This window comes from Pseudophryne corroboree, unplaced genomic scaffold (assembly GCF_028390025.1).
Source record: "Pseudophryne corroboree isolate aPseCor3 unplaced genomic scaffold, aPseCor3.hap2 scaffold_488, whole genome shotgun sequence".
Lineage (NCBI taxonomy): Eukaryota > Metazoa > Chordata > Amphibia > Anura > Myobatrachidae > Pseudophryne > Pseudophryne corroboree.
In genome coordinates this window covers 150,001-175,672 of record NW_026970097.1, presented here as the reverse complement: position 1 = coordinate 175,672, position 25,672 = coordinate 150,001, and the positions used below count along the sequence as shown (strand labels likewise).

At 46.3% G+C, this 25,672-nt stretch overlaps 2 protein-coding genes across 3 annotated transcripts in view; one reads left to right on the top strand and one right to left on the bottom strand.

Annotated features, from left to right (window-relative positions):
- LOC135029485 (uncharacterized) overlaps positions 1-25,672 on the top strand; it is a 134,021-nt gene that overhangs the window by 31,386 nt on the left and 76,963 nt on the right. Inside the window, exons 5-6 of the mRNA XM_063953855.1 lie at positions 18,808-19,082; positions 21,227-21,397. Coding sequence (XP_063809925.1) covers positions 18,808-19,082; positions 21,227-21,397 — 446 coding nt within the window. The remainder of the gene's footprint in view (positions 1-18,807; positions 19,083-21,226; positions 21,398-25,672) is intronic.
- LOC135029483 (cyclin-dependent kinase 5 activator 1-like) lies at positions 19,013-24,153 on the bottom strand. 2 transcript variants are annotated; one of them, XM_063953850.1, is made up of 3 exons: positions 22,963-24,153; positions 21,205-21,359; positions 19,013-19,100 (listed from the first exon to the last, which is right to left on the bottom strand). In XM_063953850.1, the coding sequence occupies exon 1, from the start codon at positions 24,002-24,004 to the stop codon at positions 23,222-23,224; it is 783 nt and encodes a 260-aa protein (XP_063809920.1). In that variant the 5' UTR covers positions 24,005-24,153; the 3' UTR covers positions 19,013-19,100; positions 21,205-21,359; positions 22,963-23,221. The 2 variants fall into 2 exon arrangements, with proteins under 2 accessions (XP_063809920.1, XP_063809922.1); XM_063953852.1 differs by lacking the exon at positions 21,205-21,359 and having other exon boundaries at positions 19,020-19,100.

The window sequence follows — 25,672 nt, the reverse complement described above, 5'->3', positions numbered from 1 at the left end:
TGTGGTCAAGCCTGGAGACATCACTTCACATAAATATCCTGGAGCTAAGGGCCATCTACAATGCTCTATGCCTAGCAAGACCTCTGCTTCAAGGTCAGCCGGTGCTGATCCAGTCAGACAACATCACGGCAGTCGCCCATGTAAACAGACAGGGCGGCACAAGAAGCAGGAGGGCAATGACAGAAGTTGCAAGGATTCTTCGCTGGGCGGAAAATCATGTGATAGCACTGTCAGCAGTGTTCATTCCGGGTGTGGACAACTGGGAAGCAGACTTCCTCAGCAGACACGACCTCCACCCGGGGGAGTGGGGACTTCACCCAGAAGTCTTCCACATGATTGTGAACCGTTGGGAAAAACCAAAGGTGGACATGATGGCGTCCCGCCTCAACAAAAAACTAGACAGGTATTGCGCCAGGTCAAGGGACCCTCAGGCAATAGCTGTGGACGCTCTGGTAACACCGTGGGTGTACCAGTCAGTGTATGTGTTCCCTCCTCTGCCTCTCATACCCAAGGTACTGAGAATCATAAGAAGGAGAGGAGTGAGGACTATACTCGTGGCTCCGGATTGGCCAAGAAGGACTTGGTATCCGGAAACTTCAAGAGATGCTCACAGAGGACCCGTGGCCTCTACCTCTAAGAAAGGACCTGCTCCAGCAGGGACCCTGTCTGTTCCAAGACTTACCGCGGCTGCGTTTGACGGCATGGCGGTTGAACGCCGGATCCTGAAGGAAAAAGGCATTCCGGATGCAGATCTAGCCTGTATTACAGAGACCTGGCTAGACGAAAATGCAGCACCTATATTGGAGGCTGCGGTACCAACAAACTACTCTGTCATCCACAACCCAAGACTGGACCGCAGGGGTGGCGGGGTGGCTATCTGCTTCAAAAAAGAACTTAAACTTAGGGTCCACCCTATTGAAATTACTCGCTCATTTGAGTGCATTGCTGCCCAGAGTTCGACAGGATTAGGCTTCAGAGTACTTCTCATCTACCGGCCACCTGGAGATGGAAATATATTTCTACAAGAAATTGCAGACACTGTTGCTGGCCTGGTTCTGGAACATCAAAGATGGCTCATCCTCGGGGATTTCAATGCATGGGTGGATGATGAGCTCTCACGCCTTGGCCAAGACCTCCTGTGCACAATGAATGGTCTGGGCTTCACACAGATCATTCCCTCTGCCACACCTAAAAGTGGTCACACTCTTGATCTTGTCTTTCAGATTGGATTAGAAGTCACTGACCTAAAAATAAACCCAGTCATCTGGTCAGACCACTACTCCCTCTGGTTCTCAGTTGCAACCCCTCAAAGAAGATCTCTGCCCGTGGAGTTGACCAGGTACCGTCCAAGGAGGGGTATGACTCCCCAGGCTCTTGCAGCAAATCTGGATCTCTCTGCTATACTGGGTGCCTGTGAAGATCCCTGTTCCCTAGTCCGTTATTATAATAGGGATGTTATGGCTGCAATTGATATTATCGCCCCTGTGCGTATAAGACCTCGTAAACCACAGCGTCAAGCTCCATGGTTCGACAACAGTGTTAGTGAGCTCAAGAAAAGGGGGCGTAGACTGGAAAGACGATGGAGGAAGACTAACCTAGTGGATGACAAAATAAAACTAATAAAGCATAACGAAGAATATCAATCGACAATCACTCGTAAGAAATCACAGTTCCTGTCAAATGAGATCACAGCAGCAAACAATAGGCCAGCTCAACTTTTCCGCACAGTGGAGATGCTTTGCAAGCCAGCATGCCTGCAGACTGATGAGACCCTTTCCCAAGCAAGATGCAACGAGTTTGCAAACTTCTTTGCAGATAAAATATCCACCATCCGGGCTGGAATATCCACAGTGCCATCAAAGGAGAGCCAAACTACAAAACCTGCCAATATAAGCTACCTGCCTTCATGGACCAGCTTTGACCCAGTGGATGTAAAGGACACTGCTGAAATTGCTCGGATTTTGCGTCCCACCACCTGTGGTCTGGACCCAACCTCAACCAAGCTTCTAATAGGTTGTACGGATATAATTGGTCCTGTCTTTGCAAAAATTGTTCAATGCTCTTTGCAGACAGGCATTTTTCCTGGACCCCTAAAGGAAGCAATTGTTAGACCGCTTCTTAAAAAACCTAATTTAGATCCCGACTGCATGACCAACTACAGACCGGTATCAAACCTTCCTTTCCTAGGAAAGGTTATTGAGAAAGTGGTTGCAAATCAACTGGAAACCCGCCTGACAACCCATGATATTTATGATCCATTTCAATCAGGATTCAGGAGAAGACATAGCACTGAAACAGCCCTGGTGTGTGTGTTAAATGATCTTCTGATGGCAAAAGACAGAGGTGACTGTTCAATATTAATCCTTCTGGATCTCTCGGCAGCATTTGATACCGTGGACCACGGGCTTCTGATTGAGCGACTGATACACTTCTGTGGTCTGGATGGCACAGTCCTAAACTGGTTCAAATCCTTTCTCACAGGCAGGTCACAGAGAGTATCATCTGGATTATACTCATTACCACCAGTGCCATTGCCATGTGGTGTCCCACAAGGTTCTATACTATCCCCCATGCTTTTTGCAGTATACATGCTCCCATTGGGCGAAATAATCAGGCGCCATGGCCTGGTCTACCACTGCTATGCAGATGATACACAACTGTACTTGTCCTTTGCTCCGGGCACTGATAACCCAGTAGCAACCCTAAATGACTGTCTAGCTGAACTACAGGAGTGGATGAGCGCCAGTTGGCTGCGACTGAACCCGGATAAAACAGAGGTCCTTATAATATGACCGCAACATCAAAGGACAAGACTGCAGCATAGCCAACCAACTGGACTTACACTCGAGGATTCAGAATTACAGACCAGTGATCATGTGCGGAATCTTGGCGTTGTCCTGGATGATGGCTTGACACTTAAACATCAGATATCAGCCACAATCAAATCCTCATTCTTTCACCTGAGGAACATAGCCAGAATCAAGCACTTAATTCCCTCAGATGATATGCCAAAAGTCATACATGCATTTGTATCATCTCGATTAGACTACTGTAATGCCCTCTACCTTGGTCTACCAGCAAAAGAATTGCAACGCTTACAGCTGGTGCAAAACACAGCTGCCAGGCTATTAACCAACCAGCCCCGTTCTAGCCACATAACACCCATCCTCTACTCCCTTCACTGGCTGCCTGTAAGATGGCGAATCCTCTTCAAGATTGGCTTACTGAGTTTCAAAGCATTACATGACCAAGGCCCAAGGTACCTGAAACAGCTTCTGACCCCATACTGCCCCACTCGATTACTGCGATCTGTAGATGAAGGACTTTTAGCAGTACCTAGAATCTACCGTAATTCATCTGGGGGTCGAGCTTTTAGTCATGCGGCACCGACTCTATGGAACTCACTTCCCCGCACAGTGCGAGAGGCCCCAGCTATAGAATCCTTCAAAAGTAGACTCAAGACTTTCCTGTTTACTCAAGCATTTCCATAGTGTCTCTTTTAGTATCTTCATGCTTCTGTATTTTATGAAAATGTACTTCATTATTTTCTGTACTATGCTATGTATCTGTTAAGCGCCTTGAGTCCTATTGGAGAAAGAGCGCTATATAAATAAAATTATTATTATTATTATTATTATTATTATTATTATCCCTACCCTGATCAAAGCCAGGAAGGATGTAACCGTGCAGCATTATCACCGTATTTGGCGTAAATATGTTGCGTGGTGCGAGGCCAGGAAGGCCCCTACAGAGGAATTTCAACTGGGTCGTTTCCTGCATTTCCTGCAAACGGGACTGTCTATGGGCCTAAAATTAGGGTCCATTAAGGTTCAAATTTCGGCCCTGTCGATTTTCTTCCAGAAAGAACTGGCTTCAGTTCCTGAGGTTCAGACGTTTGTCAAGGGGGTGCTGCATATACAGCCTCCTTTTGTGCCTCCAGTGGCACCTTGGGATCTCAATGTTGTTTTGGGGTTCCTAAAATCACATTGGTTTGAACCACTCTCCACTGTGGACTTAAAATATCTCACATGGAAAGTGGTAATGCTGTTATCCCTGGCTTCAGCCAGGCGTGTCTCAGAATTTGCGGCTTTATCCTATAAAAGCCCTTACCTAATTTTTCATACGGACAGGGCAGAATTGAGGACTCGTCCTCAATTTCTCCCTAAGGTGGTTTCAGCGTTTCACTTGAACCAGCCTATTGTGGTACCTGCGGCTACTAGGGACTTGGAGGACTCCAAGTTGCTGGACGTAGTCAGGGCCCTGAAAATATATGTTTCCAGGACGGCTGCAGTCAGAAAATCTGACTCGCTGTTTATCCTGTATGCACCCAACAAGCTGGGTGCTCCTGCTTCTAAGCAGACTATTGCTCGTTGGATTTGTAGCACAATTCAGCTTGCACATTCTGTGGCAGGCCTGCCACAGCCAAAATCTGTAAAAGCCCATTCCACAAGGAAGGTGGGCTCATCTTGGGCGGCTGCCCGAGGGGTCTCGGCTTTACAACTTTGCCGAGCAGCTACTTGGTCAGGGGCAAACACGTTTGCTAAATTCTACAAATTTGATACCCTGGCTGAGGAGAACCTGGAGTTCTCTCATTCGGTGCTGCAGAGTCATCCGCACTCTCCCGCCCGTTTGGGAGCTTTGGTATAATCCCCATGGTCCTTACGGAGTTCCCAGCATCCACTAGGACGTCAGAGAAAATAAGAATTTACTTACCGATAATTCTATTTCTCGTAGTCCGTAGTGGATGCTGGGCGCCCATCCCAAGTGCGGATTGTCTGCAATACTTGTACATAGTTATTGTTACAAAAATCGGGTTATTATTGTTGTGAGCCATCTTTTCAGAGGCTCCTCTGTTTATCATGCTGTTAACTGGGTTCAGATCACAGGTTGTACGGTGTGATTGGTGTGGCTGGTATGAGTCTTACCCGGGATTCAAAATCCTTCCTTATTGTGTACGCTCGTCCGGGCACAGTATCCTAACTGAGGCTTGGAGGAGGGTCATAGGGGGAGGAGCCAGTGCACACCAGGTAGTCCTAAAGCTTTTACTTTTGTGCCCAGTCTCCTGCGGAGCCGCTATTCCCCATGGTCCTTACCGAGTTCCCAGCATCCACTACGGACTACGAGAAATAGAATTATCGGTAAGTAAATTCTTATTTTTTGTTTAGGCGGGACGCCATCATGTCCACCTGTGGCCTTTCCCAACGGTTTACCAACAGTTGGAAGACTTCTGGATGAAGTCCCCACTCTCCCGGGTGTAGGTCGTGTCTGCTGAGTAAGTCTGCTTCCCAGTTGTCTACTCCCGGAATGAACACTGCTGACAGTGCTAAGACGTGATTTTCCGCCCATCGGAGAATCCTTGTGGCTTCTGCCATCGCCATCTTGCTTCTTGTGCCGCCCTGTCGGTTTACATGGGCGACTGCCGTGATGTTGTCTGATTGGATCAGTACCGGCTGGTTTTGAAGCAGAGGCCTTGCCAGACTTAGGGTATTGTAAATGGCCCTCAGTTCCGGAATATTTATGTGTAGGGACGACTCCTGACTTGACCAAAGTCCTTGGAAATTTCTTCCCTGTGTGACTGCCCCCCAGCCTCGAAGGCTGGCATCCGTGGTTACCAGGACCCAGTCCTGTATGCCGAATCTGCGGCTCTCTTGAAGATGAGCACTTTGCAGCCACCACAGTAGAGATACCCTGGTCCTTGGAGACAGGGTTATCAGCCGATGCATCTGAAGATGCGATCCCGACCACTTGTCCAAGAGGTCCCACTGAAAGGTTCTTGCATGGAACCTGCCGAATGGAATTTTGCTTCGTAAGAAGCTACCATTTTTCCCAGGACTCGTGTGCAGTGATGCACCGATACCTGTTTTGGTTTCAGGAGGTCTCTGACTAGAGATGACAGCTCCTTGGCTTTCTCCTGCGGGAGAAACACTTTTTTCTGTTCTGTGTCCAGAACCATCCCCAGGAACTAGAGATGAGCGCCTGAAATTTTTCGGGTTTTGTGTTTTGGTTTTGGGTTCGGTTCCGCGGCCGTGTTTTGGGTTCGAACGCGTTTTGGCAAAACCTCACCGAATTATTTTTGTCGGATTCGGGTGTGTTTTGGATTCGGGTGTTTTTTTCCAAAAACACTAAAAAACAGCTTAAATCATAGAATTTGGGGGTCATTTTGATCCCAAAGTATTATTAACCTCAAAAACCATAATTTACACTCATTTTCAGTCTATTCTGAATACCTCACACCTCACAATATTATTTTTAGTCCTAAAATTTGCACCGAGGTCGCTGTGTGAGTAAGATAAGCGACCCTAGTGGCCGACACAAACACCGGGCCCATCTAGGAGTGGCACTGCAGTGTCACGCAGGATGTCCCTTCCAAAAAACCCTCCCCAAACAGCACATGACGCAAAGAAAAAAAGAGGCGCAATGAGGTAGCTGTGTGAGTAAGATTAGCGACCCTAGTGGCCGACACAAACACCGGGCCCATCTAGGAGTGGCACTGCAGTGTCACGCAGGATGGCCCTTCCAAAAAACCCTCCCCAAACAGCATATGACGCAAAGAAAAAAAGAGGCGCAATGAGGTAGCTGACTGTGTGAGTAAGATTAGCGACCCTAGTGGCCGACACAAACACCGGGCACATCTAGGAGTGGCACTGCAGTGTCACGCAGGATGTCCCTTCCAAAAAACCCTCCCCAAACAGCACATGACGCAAAGAAAAAAAGAGGCGCAATGAGGTAGCTGTGTGAGTAAGATTAGCGACCCTAGTGGCCGACACAAACACCGGGCCCATCTAGGAGTGGCACTGCAGTGTCACGCAGGATGTCCCTTCCAAAAAACCCTCCCCAATCAGCACATGATGCAAAGAAAAAGAAAAGAAAAAAGAGGTGCAAGATGGAATTATCCTTGGGCCCTCCCACCCACCCTTATGTTGTATAAACAAAACAGGACATGCACACTTTAACCAACCCATCATTTCAGTGACAGGGTCTGCCACACGACTGTGACTGATATGACGGGTTGGTTTGGACCCCCCCCAAAAAAGAAGCAATTAATCTCTCCTTGCACAAACTGGCTCTACAGAGGCAAGATGTCCACCTCATCTTCACCCTCCGATATATCACCGTGTACATCCCCCTCCTCACAGATTATCAATTCGTCCCCACTGGAATCCACCATCTCAGCTCCCTGTGTACTTTGTGGAGGCAATTGCTGCTGGTCAATGTCTCCGCGGAGGAATTGATTATAATTCATTTTAATGAACATCATCTTCTCCACATTTTCTGGATGTAACCTCGTACGCCGATTGCTGACAAGGTGAGCGGCGGCACTAAACACTCTTTCGGAGTACACACTTGTGGGAGGGCAACTTAGGTAGAATAAAGCCAGTTTGTGCAAGGGCCTCCAAATTGCCTCTTTTTCCTGCCAGTATAAGTACGGACTGTGTGACGTGCCTACTTGGATGCGGTCACTCATATAATCCTCCACCATTCTATCAATGTTGAGAGAATCATATGCAGTGACAGTAGACGACATGTCCGTAATCGTTGTCAGGTCCTTCAGTCCGGACCAGATGTCAGCATCAGCAGTCGCTCCAGACTGCCCTGCATCACCGCCAGCGGGTGGGCTCGGAATTCTGAGCCTTTTCCTCGCACCCCCAGTTGCGGGAGAATGTGAAGGAGGAGATGTTGACAGGTCGCGTTCCGCTTGACTTGACAATTTTGTCACCAGCAGGTCTTTCAACCCCAGCAGACCTGTGTCTGCCGGAAAGAGAGATCCAAGGTAGGCTTTAAATCTAGGATCGAGCACGGTGGCCAAAATGTAGTGCTCTGATTTCAACAGATTGACCACCCGTGAATCCTTGTTAAGCGAATTAAGGGCTGCATCCACAAGTCCCACATGCCTAGCGGAATCGCTCCGTGTTAGCTCCTCCTTCAATGCCTCCAGCTTCTTCTGCAAAAGCCTGATGAGGGGAATGACCTGACTCAGGCTGGCAGTGTCTGAACTGACTTCACGTGTGGCAAGTTCAAAGGGCATCAGAACCTTGCACAACGTTGAAATCATTCTCCACTGCACTTGAGACAGGTGCATTCCACCTACTATATCGTGCTCAATTGTATAGGCTTGAATGGCCTTTTGCTGCTCCTCCAACCTCTGAAGCATATAGAGGGTTGAATTCCACCTCGTTACCACTTCTTGCTTCAGATGATGGCAGGGCAGGTTCAGTAGTTTTTGGTGGTGCTCCAGTTTTCTGTACGTGGTGCCTGTACGCCGAAAGTGTCCCGCAATTCTTCTGGCCACCGACAGCATCTCTTGCACGCCCCTGTCGTTTTTTAAAAAATTCTGCACCACCAAATTCAAGGTATGTGCAAAACATGGGACGTGCTGGAATTGGCCCAGATTTAATGCACACACAATATTGCTGGCGTTGTCCGATGCCACAAATCCACAGGAGAGTCCAATTGGGGTAAGCCATTCCGCGATGATCTTCCTCAGTTGCCGTAAGAGGTTTTCAGCTGTGTGCGTATTCTGGAAAGCGGTGATACAAAGCGTAGCCTGCCTAGGAAAGAGTTGGCGTTTGCGAGATGCTGCTACTGGTGCCGCCGCTGCTGTTCTTGCGGCGGGAGTCCATACATCTACCCAGTGGGCTGTCACAGTCATATAGTCCTGACCCTGCCCTGCTCCACTTGTCCACATGTCCGTGGTTAAGTGGACATTGGGTACAGCTGCATTTTTTAGGACACTGGTGACTCTTTTTCTGAGGTCTGTGTACATTTTCGGTATCGCCTGCCTAGAGAAATGGAACCTAGATGGTATTTGGTACCGGGGACACAGTACCTCCAACAAGTCTCTAGTTGGCTCTGCAGTAATGATGGATACCGGAACCACGTTTCTCACCACCCAGGATGCCAAGGCCTCAGTTATCCGCTTTGCAGTAGGATGACTGCTGTGATATTTCATCTTCCTCGCAAAGGACTGTTGAACAGTCAATTGCTTACTGGAAGTAGTACAAGTGGGCTTACGACTTCCCCTCTGGGATGACCATCGACTCCCAGCGGCAACAACAGCAGCGCCAGCAGCAGTAGGCGTTACACGCAAGGATGCATCGGAGGAATCCCAGGCAGGAGAGGACTCGTCAGACTTGCCAGTGACATGGCCTGCAGGACTATTGGCATTCCTGGGGAAGGAGGAAATTGACACTGAGGGAGTTGGTGGGGTGGTTTGCGTGAGCTTGGTTACAAGAGGAAGGGATTTACTGGTCAGTGGACTGCTTCCGCTGTCACCCAAAGTTTTTGAACTTGTCACTGACTTATTATGAATGCGCTGCAGGTGACGTATAAGGGAGGATGTTCCGAGGTGGTTAACGTCCTTACCCCTACTTATTACAGCTTGACAAAGGGAACACACGGCTTGACACCTGTTGTCCGCATTTCTGGTGAAATACCTCCACACCGAAGAGCTGATTTTTTTGGTATTTTCACCTGGCATGTCAACGGCCATATTCCTCCCACGGACAACAGGTGTCTCCCCGGGTGCCTGACTTAAACAAACCACCTCACCATCAGAATCCTTCTGGTCAATTTCCTCCCCAGCGCCAGCAACACCCATATCCTCCTCATCCTGGTGTACTTCAACACTGACATCTTCAATCTGACTATCAGGAACTGGACTGCGGGTGCTCCTTCCAGCACTTGCAGGGGGCATGCAAATAGTGGAAGGCGCATGCTCTTCACGTCCAGTGTTGGGAAGGTCAGGCATCGCAAACGACACAATTGGACTCTCCTTGTGGATTTGGGATTTCAAAGAACGCACAGTTCTTTGCGGTGCTTTTGCCAGCTTGAGTCTTTTCAGTTTTCTAGCGAGAGGCTGAGTGCTTCCATCCTCATGTGAAGCTGAACCACTAGCCATGAACATAGGCCAGGGCCTCAGCCGTTCCTTGCCACTCCGTGTGGTAAATGGCATATTGGCAAGTTTACGCTTCTCCTCCGACAATTTTATTTTAGGTTTTGGAGTCCTTTTTTTTCTGATATTTGGTGTTTTGGATTTGACATGCTCTGTACTATGACATTGGGCATCGGCCTTGGCAGACGACGTTGCTGGCATTTCATCGTCTCGGCCATGACTAGTGGCAGCAGCTTCAGCACGAGGTGGAAGTGGATCTTGATCTTTCCCTAATTTTGGAACCTCAACTTTTTTGTTCTCCATATTTTATAGGCAGAACTAAAAGGCACCTCAGGTAAACAATGGAGATGGATGGATTGGATACTAGTATACAATTATGGACGGACTGCCACGGTTAGGTGGTATAAAAAAACCACGGTTAGGTGGTATATATTGTAATACAATTATGGATGGACGGACTGCCTGCCGAGTGCCGACACAGAGGTAGCCACAGCCGTGAACTACCGCACTGTACACTGGTTGATAAAGAGATAGTAGTATACTCGTAACAACTAGTATGACTGACTATGACGGTATAAAGAATGAAAAAAAAACCACGGTTAGGTGGTATATATTGTAATACAATTATGGATGGACGGACTGCCTGCCGAGTTCCGACACAGAGGTAGCCACAGCCGTGAACTACCGCACTGTACACTGGTTGATAAAGAGATAGTAGTATACTCGTAACAACTAGTATGACTGACTATGACGGTATAAAGAATGAAAAAAAAACCACGGTTAGGTGGTATATATTATAATACAATTATGGATGGACGGACTGCCTGCCGACTGCCGACACAGAGGTAGCCACAGCCGTGAACTACCGCACTGTACACTGGTTGATAAAGAGATAGTAGTATACTCGTAACAACTAGTATGACACTATGACGGTATAAAGAATGAAAAAAAAACCACGGTTAGGTGGTATATATTATAATACAATTATGGATGGACGGACTGCCTGCCGAGTGCCGACACAGAGGTAGCCACAGCCGTGAACTACCGCACTGTACACTGGTTGATAAAGAGATAGTAGTATACTCGTAACAACTAGTATGACTGACTATGACGGTATAAAGAATGAAAAAAAAACCACGGTTAGGTGGTATATATTATAATACAATTATGGATGGACGGACTGCCTGCCGACTGCCGACACAGAGGTAGCCACAGCCGTGAACTACCGCACTGTACACTGGTTGATAAAGAGATAGTAGTATACTCGTAACAACTAGTATGACACTATGACGGTATAAAGAATGAAAAAAAAACCACGGTTAGGTGGTATATATTATAATACAATTATGGATGGACGGACTGCCTGCCGACTGCCGACACAGAGGTAGCCACAGCCGTGAACTACCGCACTGTACACTGGTTGATAAAGAGATAGTAGTATACTCGTAACAACTAGTATGACACTATGACGGTATAAAGAATGAAAAAAAAACCACGGTTAGGTGGTATATATTATAATACAATTATGGATGGACGGACTGCCTGCCGAGTGCCGACACAGAGGTAGCCACAGCCGTGAACTACCGCACTGTACACTGGTTGATAAAGAGATAGTAGTATACTCGTAACAACTAGTATGACTGACTATGACGGTATAAAGAATGAAAAAAAAACCACGGTTAGGTGGTATATATTATAATACAATTATGGATGGACGGACTGCCTGCCGACTGCCGACACAGAGGTAGCCACAGCCGTGAACTACCGCACTGTACACTGGTTGATAAAGAGATAGTAGTATACTCGTAACAACTAGTATGACACTATGACGGTATAAAGAATGAAAAAAAAACCACGGTTAGGTGGTATATATTATAATAATACAATTATGGATGGACGGACTGCCTGCCGACTGCCGACACAGAGGTAGCCACAGCCGTGAACTACCGCACTGTACACTGGTTGATAAAGAGATAGTAGTATACTCGTAACAACTAGTATGACTATGACGACGGTATAAAGAAAGAAAAAAAAATACCACGGTTAGGTGGTATATAATTATACAATTATGGATGGACGGACTGCCTGCCGAGTGCCGACTGCCGACACAGAGGTAGCCACAGCCGTGAACTACCGCACTGTACTGTGTCTGCTGCTAATATAGACTGGTTGATAAAGAGATAGTATACAACAATATACTACTATACTGGTGGTCAGGCACTGGTCATCACTAGTCACACTGGCAGTGGCACTCCTGCAGCAAAAGTGTGCACTGTTTAATTTTAAATTAATATAATATTATGTACTCCTGGCTCCTGCTATAACAACCTGCAGTGCTCCCCAGTCTCCCCCACAATTATTATAAGCTTTTATACATTGATGTGCAGCACACTGGGCTGAGCTGAGTGCACACAGACTGAGTCACACTGTGTGACTGCTGTGTATCGTTTTTTTCAGGCAGAGAACGGATATAGCAGAGAACGGATATATTAAATAAAAGTTAACTTAACAACAACTGCACTGGTCACTGTGGTAAACTCTGTCTGCACAATCTCTCTCTCTCTCTCTCTCTCTCTTCTAATCTATTCTAATGGAGAGGACGCCAGCCACGTCCTCTCCCTATCAATCTCAATGCACGTGTGAAAATGGCGGCGACGCGCGGCTCCTTATATAGAATCCGAGTCTCGCGAGAATCCGACAGCGTCATGATGACGTTCGGGCGCGCTCGGGTTAACCGAGCAAGGCGGGAAGATCCGAGTCGCTCGGACCCGTGAAAAAAAAAGTGAAGTTCGTGCGGGTTCGGATTCAAAGAAACCGAACCCGCTCATCTCTACCAGGAACAGTAGGCATGTGGTAGGAACCAGCTGTGACTTTGGAATGTGTAGAATCCATCCGTGCTGTTGTAGCACTTCCCGAGATAGTGTTACTCCGACCAACAACTGCTCCTTGGACCTCGCCTTTATAAGGAGATCGTCCAAGTACGGGATAATTAAAACTCCCTTTTTTCGAAGGAGTATCATCATTTCTGCCATTACCTTGGTAAAGACCCTCGGTGCTGTGGACAGTCCAAACGGCAGTGTTTGGAATTGGTAATGGCAATCCTGTACCACAAATCTGAGGTACTCCTGGTGAGGATGGTAAATTGGGACATGTAGGTAAGCATCCTTGATGTCCAGGGATACCATGTAATCCCCCTCCTCCAGGCTTGCAATAACTGCCCTGAGCGATTCCATCTTGAACTTGAATTTTTTTTTTTTATGTATGTGTTCAAGGATTTCAAATTTAAAATGGGTCTCACCGAACCCTCCGGTTTCGGTACCACAAACAGTGTGGAATAGTAACCCCGTCCTTGTTGAAGTAGGGGCACCTTGACTATCACCTGCTGGGAATACAGCTTGTGAATTGCCTCTAGCACAGCCTCCCTGCCTGAGGGAGTTGTCGGCAAGGCAGATTTGAGGAAACGGCGGGGGGAGATGCCTCGAATTCCAGCTTGTACCCCTGAGATACTACTTGAAGGATCCAGGGATCCACCTGTGAGCGAGCCCACTGATCGCTGAAATTTTTGAGGCGGCCCCCCACCGTACCTGGCTACGCCTGTGGAGCCCCCGCGTCATGCGGTGGACTCAGAGGAAGCTGGGGAAGAATTTTGATTCTGGGAACTGGCTGACTGGTGCAGCTTTTTCCCTCTTCCCTCGTCTCTGTGCAGAAAGGAAGCGCCTTTGATCCGCTTGCTTTTCTGAAGCCGAAAGGACTGTACCTGATAATACAGTGCTTTCTTAGGCTGTGAGGAAACCTGAGGTAAAAATTTTTCTTCCCAGCTGTTGCTGTGGATACGAGGTCCCAGAGACCATCCCCAAACAATTCCTCACCATTATAAGGCTCTATGTGCCTTTTAAAGTCAGCATCACCTGTCCAGTGTCGGGTCTCTAATACCCTCCTGACAGAATGGACATTGCATTAATTCTGGATGCCAGCCGGCAAAATATCCCTCTGTGCATCCCTCAAATATAAGACGACGTCTTTAATATGCTCTTATGTTCGCAAAATAGTATCCCTGTTTGACAGGGTCACAGACCACGCTGCAGCTATCTGCAGGTCTCAGTCTAGTACCTGAGTGTGTAAATACAGACTTCAGGATAGCCTCCTGCTTTTTATCAGCAGGTACCTTCAAATTGGCCGTATCCTAAGACGGCAGTGCCACCTTTTTTGACAAACGTGTGAGCGCCTTATCCACCCTAGGGGATATCTCGCAGCGTAACTTATCCTCTGGCGGGAAAGGGTACGCCATCAGTAACTTTTTAGAAATTACCAGTTTCTTATCGGGGGAACCCACGCTTTTTCACACTTCATTCACTCATTTGATGGGGGAACCAAACACTGCCTGCTTTTTCTCCCCAAACATAAAACCCTTTTTTAGTGGTTAATGTCAGCAATGTGTAACACATTTTTTATTGCCGGGATCATGTAACTGATGTTCCTAGTGGATTGTGTATATGTCTCAACCTCGTCGACACTGGAGTCAGACTCCGTGTCGACATCTGTGTCTGCCATCTGAGGGAGCGGGCGTTTTTGAGCCCCTGATGGCCTTTGAGACGCCTGGGCAGGCGCGGGCTGAGAAGCCGGCTGTCCCACAGCTGTTACGTCATCCAGCCTTTTATGTAAGGAGTTGACACTGTCGGTTTATACCTTCCACCTATCCATCCACTCTGGTGTCGGCCCCAGAGGGGGCGACATCACATTTATCGGCATCTGCTCTGCCACCACATAAGCCTCCTCATCAAACGTGTCGACACAGCCGTACCGACACACCGCACACACACAGGGAATGCTCTGACTGAGGACAGGACCCCACACAGCCCTTTGGGGAGACAGAGAGAGAGTATGCCAGCACACACCAGAGCGCTATATAATTTTGGGATTAACACTATATTGAGTGAATTTTTCCCAATAGCTGCTTGTATATACAATATTGCGCCTAAATTTAGTGCCCCCCCTCTATTTTTAACCCTTTGAGCCTGCAAACTACAGGGGAGAGCCTGGGGAGCTGTCTTCCAGCTGCACTGTGAAGAGAAAATGGCGCCATTGTGTGCTGAGGGAGATAGCTCCGCCCCTTTTTCGCAGACTTTTCTCCCGCTTTTTTATGGATTCTGGCAGGGGTATTTATCACATATATAGCCTCTGGGGCTATATATTGTGATATATTTGCCAGCCAAGGTGTTTTTATTGCTGCTCAAGGCGCCCCCCCCCCCCAGCGCCCTGCACCCTCAGTGACCGGAGTGTGAAGTGTGTATGAGGAGCAATGGCGCACAGCTGCAGTGCTGTGCGCTACCTTGGTGAAGACTGATGTCTTCTGCCGCCGATTTTACGGACCTCTTCTGGCTCTGTAAGGGGGACGGCGGCGCGGCTCCGGGAACGAACACCAAGGCCAGTTCCATGCGGTCGATCCCTCTGGAGCTAATGGTGTCCAGTAGCCTAAGTAGCCCAAGCTAGCTGCAAGCAGGTAGGTTCGCTTCTTCTCCCCTTAGTCCCTCGATGCAGTGAGCCTGTTGCCAGCAGGTCTCACTGTAAAATAAAAAACCTAAAATAAACTTTCTTTCTAGGAGCTCAGGAGAGCCCCTAGTGTGCATCCAGCTCGGCTGGGCACAGAAATCTAACTGAGGCTTGGAGGAGGGTCATAGTGGGAGGAGCCAGTACACACCAGGTAGTCTAAAAGCTTTCTTTTAGTTGTGCCCAGTCTCCTGCGGAGCCGCTAATCCCCCATGGTCCTTTCGGGGTTCCCAGCATCCACTAGGACGTTAGAGAAAAGGGGTTTAACCATGAAGCAGTGAAAAGAGTGGAGAAGTTGTCCTTGGCAACCAATCAGCTGCCACGTATCATTTTATAGAATGCATTTTATAAATGTTACCACAACACTGATTGGTTGCCATGTGCCAACTTCTCCACTGGCTCACTTCTCCACTCTTTTCACTGCTTCATGAATAGACCTAAAGATCTGGATGCACAAAGCTACTGTATAAATGTATTTCATCCCAAAAAGTCTTTTCCTGAGCGTCTTTAGAGATTATCAGTTACTTATATTTACAGAACGTCCTACAGATTAATGACCAAGAGCACCTCATACTGTAGTTATAGACCAGAACGGGATCCATTATTCTGACCCCTTAAGACACGGCCCTCCTATCCAGGGTTGGGGGGGCTCAGGGGAAACCCCCGCTGGGCACCACTGCCTGGGACCACACCCTCCACCTATGGGGATCAGGTTCCAGACTGTGCATTTGAATGGTAAAGTATACATATGTTACCTTATACTGCACAGGACTATGGTGTATTCTCTACAGTGTATTGTTGTTATTAATCTGGTACATTATCATAATGTACCTGCATTAGTCGTATATATTTATCAAGAGGTCCAGACCATGCGCACTCTAATGGATAGCCTAGCATCTATGGCAGCTGACCACACCCCCTCTGGAGACTGGCCACACCCCTAAACACAGGCCCCTACCACTACATTACCCTGGTGGGCCCTTTATGCCCCAGACCGACACTGCTTCTGTCCCTACGAATATCACAGGCAATATGTCAGAAGAAGGTGTATTTGTCTATGTATTAATTTAGCCTCGAATGTGTACATTTTACTGTAACTCTTTGATGTCTGTAATAAAAATGAAAGAGAGAAAAAAATTAAAAGCAGAAAAAGCCCCCACATTTATTTGTTACCTGACGTGAGTCCTATTTCCTGCGCCGTTCTGTCGCCTCCTCAGGGTACATCGCACCCTAACTCATCCCAGGCCTGTTGTTTCCTTTGTAAGTGACGTGCTGAATGGTCTACATTTTACGTGTTTGGGTTTAAAGGGATTAAAATCACCTGCTGCTTTTGATATGCTAAACACGATATAATTCAAACCATAGCGTAAGTGTAAACAGAGGCGCCCTGCGGAAAGGAGCTGAGATACAGATATCCTGTGCCGGAATCAATGATAAGCCATAGTCTTGTTCAAGAGTGACACCCGGTGGACATGCAGTATAACTATGTGTCCTATGTTGGTCCTGTTCGAAACTATAAATCTAATAATATGTATTATAGTAGGAAGCTCATTGCTTTTGTCATTAGTTTAAGGAAACAGAAGGATATAGTGGCCTTCACTGGTACATAAGAACACAGTGGGGCAGATGTATTAACCTGGAGAAGTTATATAATAAGTGGAAGGTGTTAATGTACCAGCCAATCACATCCTGACTTTCGATTTACATATTGGAGCTGATTGGCTGGTGCTTTATTACCTTGCACTTATCACTTCTTTATCACTTCTCCAGGTTTAATACACTTGCCCCAGTGTATTGCATATGCTGTCGCTTACTATTTTATACAGGCTGAGCTTCTTACCAAACTGAAAGACGCAGGAGACTGGAAAGCAAAATTCTGGCTGCAGAACCTCAGTATTTACCATATCTAGGGCAGTAACAAACTGATACATAGGAATGGAACCAGCAACCACTAAAGAATATATATGTATATGATCCACTTTGTGGGTCTGGTTAATCATTATGCTGTTTTGTATACATTATAGTTTCCTTGTAATCCAGGTCTACGTAGAGAAACTCACTTTATAGCCCTCTGTTTAAAAAACACGGAGAAACATGTCTAATCTGTATATGATTGTCTATTTGGAGAATGATGTGTGGATTTCCTAATCTATAATTACTGCCATCCTGCAGTGGGCCCCTTGATCTGATTTTGCAAGCCCTCTAATCCACAATCTGATGCCTTGTGTCCTAATACTTGACTGTGCTATTAGGATGCTCTCTCTATTGTGCCATTATCTCTAGAATACTTTCTGTATCGTATATCAGCCACTAGAATGTGTTCTGTATTGTATAAGTGTCACTAGAATGCTCTCTGTACACATACCTCCCAACATCGGCACCTTGTAAAAAGGGACACCAAGGGGCGTGGCCTACAGAAAGGGGGCATGGCTTTGTGGGCATCGCCGCGCTCAATGTCAGGATTTTGACTGTTTGGATTCCAGCGTCAGTATTTCGACAGCCGGGATCCTGACTGTCGGGAAATCCTACTGCATCCAAACAGAGTATCCAGTGAGTGCCAGGAGCCTCCCAACTGCATTGTATTGTATAAGGGTCAGTAGGATGCTCTCTGTATGATGTAGAGGTCACTAGAGTGCTCCATGCATTGCACATAGGTCAGTGGAATTCTTTTTGATACTGAGGTCACTAGAGGGCTCCCTGAATTGTATATAGATCAGTAGGAAGCTCTAAGTTTGATGTAGAGGCCAATAGACTGCTCCGTGCATTGTATATATGTCGGTAGGATGCTCTCTATGTAGCACATAGTAAGTATGTCAGTAGGATGCTCTCTATGTAGTACAGAGGTCCCTAGAGTGCTCCCTGTATTGTAGTACAGAGGTCCCTAGAGTGCTCCCTATATTGTATATGGATCAGTAGGATATTCTGGACAGTGAATACTAATAAGATGTGGCTGCACTATATTTGATTATCTAAAAAATTAAATTTCAATATATTACATATCACATTAGATAAATTACGCTCTGATCTCTCTGACCATTACCATATTTTAATATTTTGCTGCTGTCTGTTTTGCGCGCAAGGGTCTCCCTAATATTCATTGTCCATGGTTGACATGTCAGCATGAATCATGGTCACTGCTGAAAGACACCAGTCACTGTGGACAACTGGATAGGTCTGTTCTGGGGGAACCTGACACTCGAGGCTGGGACACAGAGCTAAAAAGGGGTATTTTGTGGGAAATATAGAAATTGTCAGGTCCCTATGCACTAACACTAATTGTAGGCCGAAGCCTGGGCTCGAGTTGCCCCAGAATGACACACAGCCTGTAATTTGATGCATGAAACAATAACATTTGTATTTTTCCCAAGGTCAATGCAGAGCCCGAAATGTGAACACAAGAGAGGTGTCCTTACACGCAGGACACGTCGGCAGCCCCGCAAGGCAGCACCTCAGCAATGACAGGGAGAAATCTTCCTACGACGCCAGAATTTCATCTCCAAAGATCACCCAGATCCTCCTGCCCAACACGCGTGCATCCGAGCATTCCAGAAGCCATCTTTATCATTCCGGCCCGGACTCCGGCAGCGAGCTACCCTCACGTCGCCCAGGGCAACAGCTACATCTCCCTGGAAGCAGCGTTCTCGTACGTTCATTTAACTTTCTTAAAAGAAAAAAAGGAAGAAAAAAAAAAGCATTAATAACTCTAGGAATAAATGAGAAGGTATAACTCATTCCTAATTGATAGTGTTCTTCCCAGCAAATGAAAAACTTATATGGATTATTGCACAAATCTAATTATCTAATTACGCTGCTTCAGGTTTGGTAAGTGGTTAAAATAAATTGAGCTCGCAGTTGACATTCTGTCTTAAGAGTGCTTGGGCCTCGGTTGGCTATTTAATTAGAGCAGCCTGATGAAGATGACACGAGTTCTGTGATGAGATTAAGACCCTTATTGAGGGGAGTGGTAAAAAGCATATTTAGGTCTCCTATAATTCAATATTAAAGATGATGAAGCTTTTAGAGATAATTTCATTCTGCATTTAGCTAGTTGCCAACGTCTGTTTTTTCTTTCTTTTTTTCAACTATATATTTTGCAACAACTCAAACGATGGCTGAAACAGAAGCTCGCAAACTCCATGTACGAGGCATTTACCCATGTGTGCATGTTACATTGTATATTCCTCTACAGCAGCTCTATAATGCAAAGATGCCACCGCACACTTGCGTTTCTACCTCTGCGTTTGGATTTGCACACATCGTAGAGCTGCATTATCACCTAGGGGGTCATTCCGAGTTGATCGCTCGCTGACGATTTTCGCAGCACAGCGATCAGGTGAAAAAATGGCATTTATGCGCATGCGTATGCCCCGCAATGCGCACACGCGACATACGGGTTCAAAGCTCTTTGTGGTTGTGCTCAGGTTCTAGCTAAGTTTTTCTTCGCACTGATGGCCGCAAAAAGATTGACAGGAAGGGGGCGTTTCTGGGTGTCAACTGACCGTTTTCAGGGAGTGTTTGCAAAAACGCTGGCGTGTCTGCAAAAACGCAGGCGTGGCAGGGCGTTCGCTGGGCGGGTGTGTGACGTCAAATCCGGACACAAATAGGCTGAAGTGATCGCAAACGCTGAGTAGGTTCAGAGCTACTCTGAAACCGCACAAACTGTTTTTGCAGAGCTCGGCTGCACATGCGTTCGCACTTCTGCTAAGCTAAAATACCCTCCCCAGTGGGCGGCGGCATAGCGTTTGCACGGCTGCTTTAACTAGCTAGCGAGCAATCAACTCGGAATGACCCCCCTAATATCCACGTTGTCACCTCTTATCAGCCTCTAAAGGTGCAAGATATGTGCAACTGTAAATATGGATGCAAGTGGGGCCAAGGTGCAATAGTGCGGTCACCAACAGGCTACGTCATGCAAATGCATTTATGTATATCTCTAAATCAGCTACCGATCGTTTATTTAAAAATCACGATACTGTATAAAAAAAAAAAAACAGTATGTGTGTGCATGGGAGTCATTTAATAGAGTCCGAGACGTCAGAAGCAGTGCGATTGCTGCAGATTTAACGAAAAAGAGAAAGTTGGATCTTGCCGTTTAAATTATTGGCGCTTTAAATCGTCAGCCCAGATCGCTGGAATCGCACCGCTTCTGTAAATTCATACCCTATTACATAGCCCCCTATACAGGTATGTGGCAGGCTATAAAGATCCGCATGGAAATCTCCATATCCCTGCACTATTATGATTATATTGTATATAAGAATCAATAGGTTAGTACAGGGGTTCTCAAACTCGGTCCTCAGGACCCCACACAGTGCATGTTTTGCAGGTAACCCAGCAGGTGCACAGGTGAATTAATTACTCACTGACACTTTTTAAAAGGTCCACAGGTGGAGCTAATTATTTCACTTGTGATTTTGTGAGGAGACCTGCAAAACATGCACTGTGTGGGGTCCTGAGGACCGAGTTTGAGAACCTGTTGGTTAGTATATTAGAAGTGACACGGAAAAGTAAAATCCAACAGTTTTGGTGCCCACATCTGACATATTTGCAGAAAATAAATGTGTTTGCAGCTTTAGAATTCATTCAGAGAGCCCCATAAAATGTTCCTACTGTAAATGCACTGAAATGCAGTATGTTAATTATACAGCCCCTGTTGCTGACACAGTAGAGTCAGCCCATGAACCGATATATCTAAGGATGCATTCTCAGACATGACGCAGAATATTGTCTGCTTCTGCAAAAAAATATCCCCCATTGTGTCTAACCTGTTGTGTATTGTTGTTGTAGTATCACGGGATCATCCCAATGAGCGGACCTCAACCGACCAATAGGAGAGGAGATGTCTGGCTGGTTGGCGCTGGGCCAAGTCTTTCTCAAGATCCTGAGGAGCGCCCCCTGCAGGACTCTGCTCCACTGGACTCTGTGCACAAGTCAAGTAATGAGACACAGCAGATACGGGTACAGCAAATGCTCAAATCGTAATCGTGCAGCGTAATCATGGTAAACAACTTTGACTAAATGCAGAATTTTAGCATATACAATCTCTGAATAACTGAAAAGAAAAGGCCAACACTTTGTTTGATGGGGAATTTCAGTGACGTTGATTAATTATGTTGATTGCTGCACAGTGACGATAAAAGGGAAGATTTTTCAAAGCTTGGAGAGAGGGGTCTATTTACTAAGCCTTGGACGGAGATAAAGTCTCAGCCAATCAGCTCCTAACTGTCATTTTTCAAACACGGCCTGTGACATGGCAGTTAGGAGCTGATTGGTTAGTACTTTATCTCCGTCCACTTTCTCTCTCCAAGGGTTAGTAAATAGACCTCCATGTACCAGACAACCAGCACCTAACTGCCATGTTACAGGCTGTGTTGGAAAAATGATGGTTAGGAGCTGGTTAGCTGGTACTTTATCCCTCTCCAAACTTTGATAAATCTCCCCCAAAAGGAGAGTAGCCTATTTCTCTGACTCACGTCTGCGTTCCTATTTACATTTACTGGATACCTCTGGTTAGTCTTATAGACATTGGGGCAAATTTACTAAGATGGGAGTTCTATTTAAGATGGGATATTGCCCATAGCAACCAATCAGATTACAGGTATTATCTTCTAGAAGGTGCTAGATAAATGAGAAGTAGAATCTGATTGGTTGCTATGGGCAACATCCCATCTTAAATAGAAATCCCATCTTAGTAAATTTACCCCCTTGATACTATTATTCTCTGGAATCCATCTAATACCACTTAGGAAACTATTTCTCCTAAGGTAGTGTAGCCCCAGCTGGAGCCCATGGGGCTGGTACGTGCAGCTGTTATTCCCGGGGTTCCTCCCTGGGGTGACCTTGGGTTTTGTGGGTGGAGTTATGGTTTATGATTATTGGTCTTCTCACTCACGTCACACCCCCTCCGCAGACACCTAAGCTTAGCTGACATGAATTAGAGAAGCGTCAGGGCCACAGGAAGATAGCTGTTTTGAGCAAGCCTCAGTGCTACAGCTAGGGGGAGGGCCAGGCAGTGCCATAACTAGGGGTGAGCGACCAATTCTGCCAGGATACAAGGCAGAGGAGGCACCTGTATTTGGCTTGCAGGGTACCTGGAACACTCCTTGCAGGCTGGAGAGCCTACCAGTGCATCCTTAGGGCATGGCCAGAGCTCGTGGTCCTATCTCCCTCTTCTGTGACGTCTTGGTGTCACGTGCTGGGGCAGCAGGGCTGTACCAGGGCGCATTACTGCTATAGGAGAAATGTTCCCTAGGTGGTAGTGCAGCTTTAAATAAGAAGAACTAATAAGAAGAACTAAGGGGTCTACTCATGAAGCAGTGAAAAGTGTGGAAAAGTGAGCCAGTGGGGAAGTTGCCCGGGGCAACCAGTCAGTGTTGTGATAATATTTATAAAGTGCATTCTATAAAATCATACGTAGCAGCTAATTGGTTGCCATGGACAACTTCTCCACTGGCTCACTTCTCCACACTTTTTAGCTGGGTGTTATGGTTCATTCGCCACGGAAACCACCCCTTCCCATTTACCTGGGCTTGGGACCGGCTATGAAGGTCACATAGGCTGGATTGGTGGGAGATCTTGCTTTGTGTGGAGCACAGGCTGTCTATGGCGCACAGCCTGGAGCTGATGATGGAGCTTGTGTATGGTGCAGAGCCTGGAGCTGATAGCAAGATAGCAGGAGACGTTGTTCTGGCAATGACTTCTCTTCCATAGCTGGTTTAAAGTCAGGTGATATAGGCCAAGGTGACGTCATCCATATTCTGACAGCTTGGATGGACATGATGTTTAAGCCATATTTGTGTTCTCCTGTCCACCCTCAGCTCTGAGATCATTAAAGACCTCTGTGAAATATTCAAGGTCGGCATTGATGCGCAGCATCTTTGAGCTCATCTGGTTAATCACAGAGAGGCAACGGCTCCAGAAGGCCTCCTTTGAGCTTTCGACCAGGAAAGGCCTCAGTGGGTAGGTGGTCTCACTGCCCATGTATGTGAAAGCCAGGTACAGGCATGTTGACATATGTGCCTGTAGTTCTTGCTCGTTGTCCAGCTCTGATGAAATGACTTCTCGGCAGAGCATGTATAGAAAGACGACATTGCCTGGGGTAAGAAAGCCTACTGGCTGTTCCCATCCAGTGAGAAGCTTGTCTATATATGTCATCCATGAAATGATGTTTGTTGGTGACAGATTCTTCATCTTGTCACATCTCCGGCATATGAACTCCCCAAGATTGCTCAGGAGCTCGCTGGTGGTTGCCCGCACCATCTGGCATTTTGGAGACGCAGATCTCTTCCCAAAAGTATTATCTGTGGCCTGGGTGAAGTTTGTTAAGTCAACGCACGACAGGGAACTCTTTAGGCTGTCACTGACGAGGTGGGTGACATCGGTTTGGCCAGCTTTGGGTTGTCTCCGTTTGGTCATAAGGCGTCTAAAGCACCAGAGGAGCGATCGTCTCTCACCAGATCTTCCAGTCACGCTGTCCAGAACAGCAGGCCGATGGGCCCCAGTTGATGACTCTTCATCCGGTAGGCTTGCCTTGCGGCAGCACGAGAATGGGAAACCGTTCCACATTCTTATTCAAGATCTTCTTCTCTATCTGCGAAACCTGCAAACAAAATATCTGCAAGAATCAAGTTTTGGATTCAGACTGCGGTGGCTCTGACTGCGGAAAGCAATCAGATAGATACGGTCTGTCTCCTTCACTGTCCCATTAAGGGTTGAGCAGCAGCTGGGCCAGCAGGTTGTATTTATAGGCTTCCCTGCTTACAGTGGCATTGTGACACGTTTGTGACACGCGTGGCTGTTGTGATGCGTTATGCAAATGAGCTGCTGGTCACATGGAGGCAATTCAACAAGTGTTGAAAACTGGTGACATATAGAAAGTGTTATCACCTTATTACAGCCCTGTAAGGAAAGGAGTATGTGTAAAATAAACTATAGAGAAGTAGATAGGATATTGGAATAAGCTGAACGCTAATTGGTTGAAAATAAACAAATGCATAAACAATGTTTCCTTCAGCAACGGCTCCATTCAGCTCCTCCTACTCTTCCTTTGTGTCAAGAAAAATGATTTGTTGTTTATAAAATAATATAACGGCAGATGCGTTCCGGTCTGCGGACGGAACGCTGCGACAATAGCGGGTCACTGGCTGTGTCCAGAGGTGTAGCTAGGTGCCATGGTGCCCGGAGCATGGATATGTTTCGGTGCCCCCCACCCCTGTACTTAATTGGAGGCATGGCCAACATGTGGGGGCATGTTACACTTGAAAAGAAAACAAAAGACAAAAATCCTAAATTGGTGTCCAACATCATGCTCCTGCTCTCCCAGTATAATGTCAAATGGCGCTGCATGTCCGCGTAAAACAATCAATATATAATGCAAGTGTGCCGCACTCCTGGCGGGTGCGGCAACGTTTCAGTGCCCTTTAATGTGTGCCACTTTTGTCACCTGACAAAAGTACCACTTGCATTATATATGTGTATCTAAATAAATAAATATATATATATATATATATATATATGTATGTATGTGTGTGTATATATATATATATATATATATATATATACTGTGTATATATGTGTAGTAAAGTAACATACTATATATGTGTACATATTTAAGTGTGTGTGTGTGTGTGTGTGTGTGTGTATATATATATATATATATATACATATATATATATATATATATATATATATATATATATATATATATATATATATATATATATATATATATATATATATATAAATAGCTGATTTGAAGAGGGTGGCACTCAGGACTCTACAATATGGAGTTAATAATGCAGCTCTTTAGAGGAGTGCCAGGTCACCGTTCAGCATATATATATATATATATATATATATAAAGAAAAAGGTTGCAGGTGCACACTTCAAACATTACCAATTTATTAATAATAATCATTGCAATAAAATGTTGCATTTTCAGCGAGGTTCTTCGCATAGTTATGGCCATAAGTAACGGCTTGCCCACCGCATCCAGGTGACCTCATTAGTCGGGCAAGTCCCTAACATTTTGGGGGGTACAAATCTAGGTTGCGGAACCCCCCAAAAATAAAGCAGCTGAGTGACCCCAGGGCAACACAAAAGTGAAAAAATATATAGTGAAAAAGTGAAAATAGGTTAGTGAGAGAAGCTGCTGAAAACAGCCGGGGTAAATTAGTGAGAGGTAATGAAGGGAGAGATAAAGTAGTGAAAAGTGAAGGTAAGAAATGAATTACA

What these genes read in the sequence shown, in the direction of transcription:
- LOC135029483 (XM_063953850.1), bottom strand. Translation starts at nt 24,004, where the DNA reads ATGTGGAACGGTTTCCCATTCTCGTGCTGCCGCAAGGCAAGCCTACCG.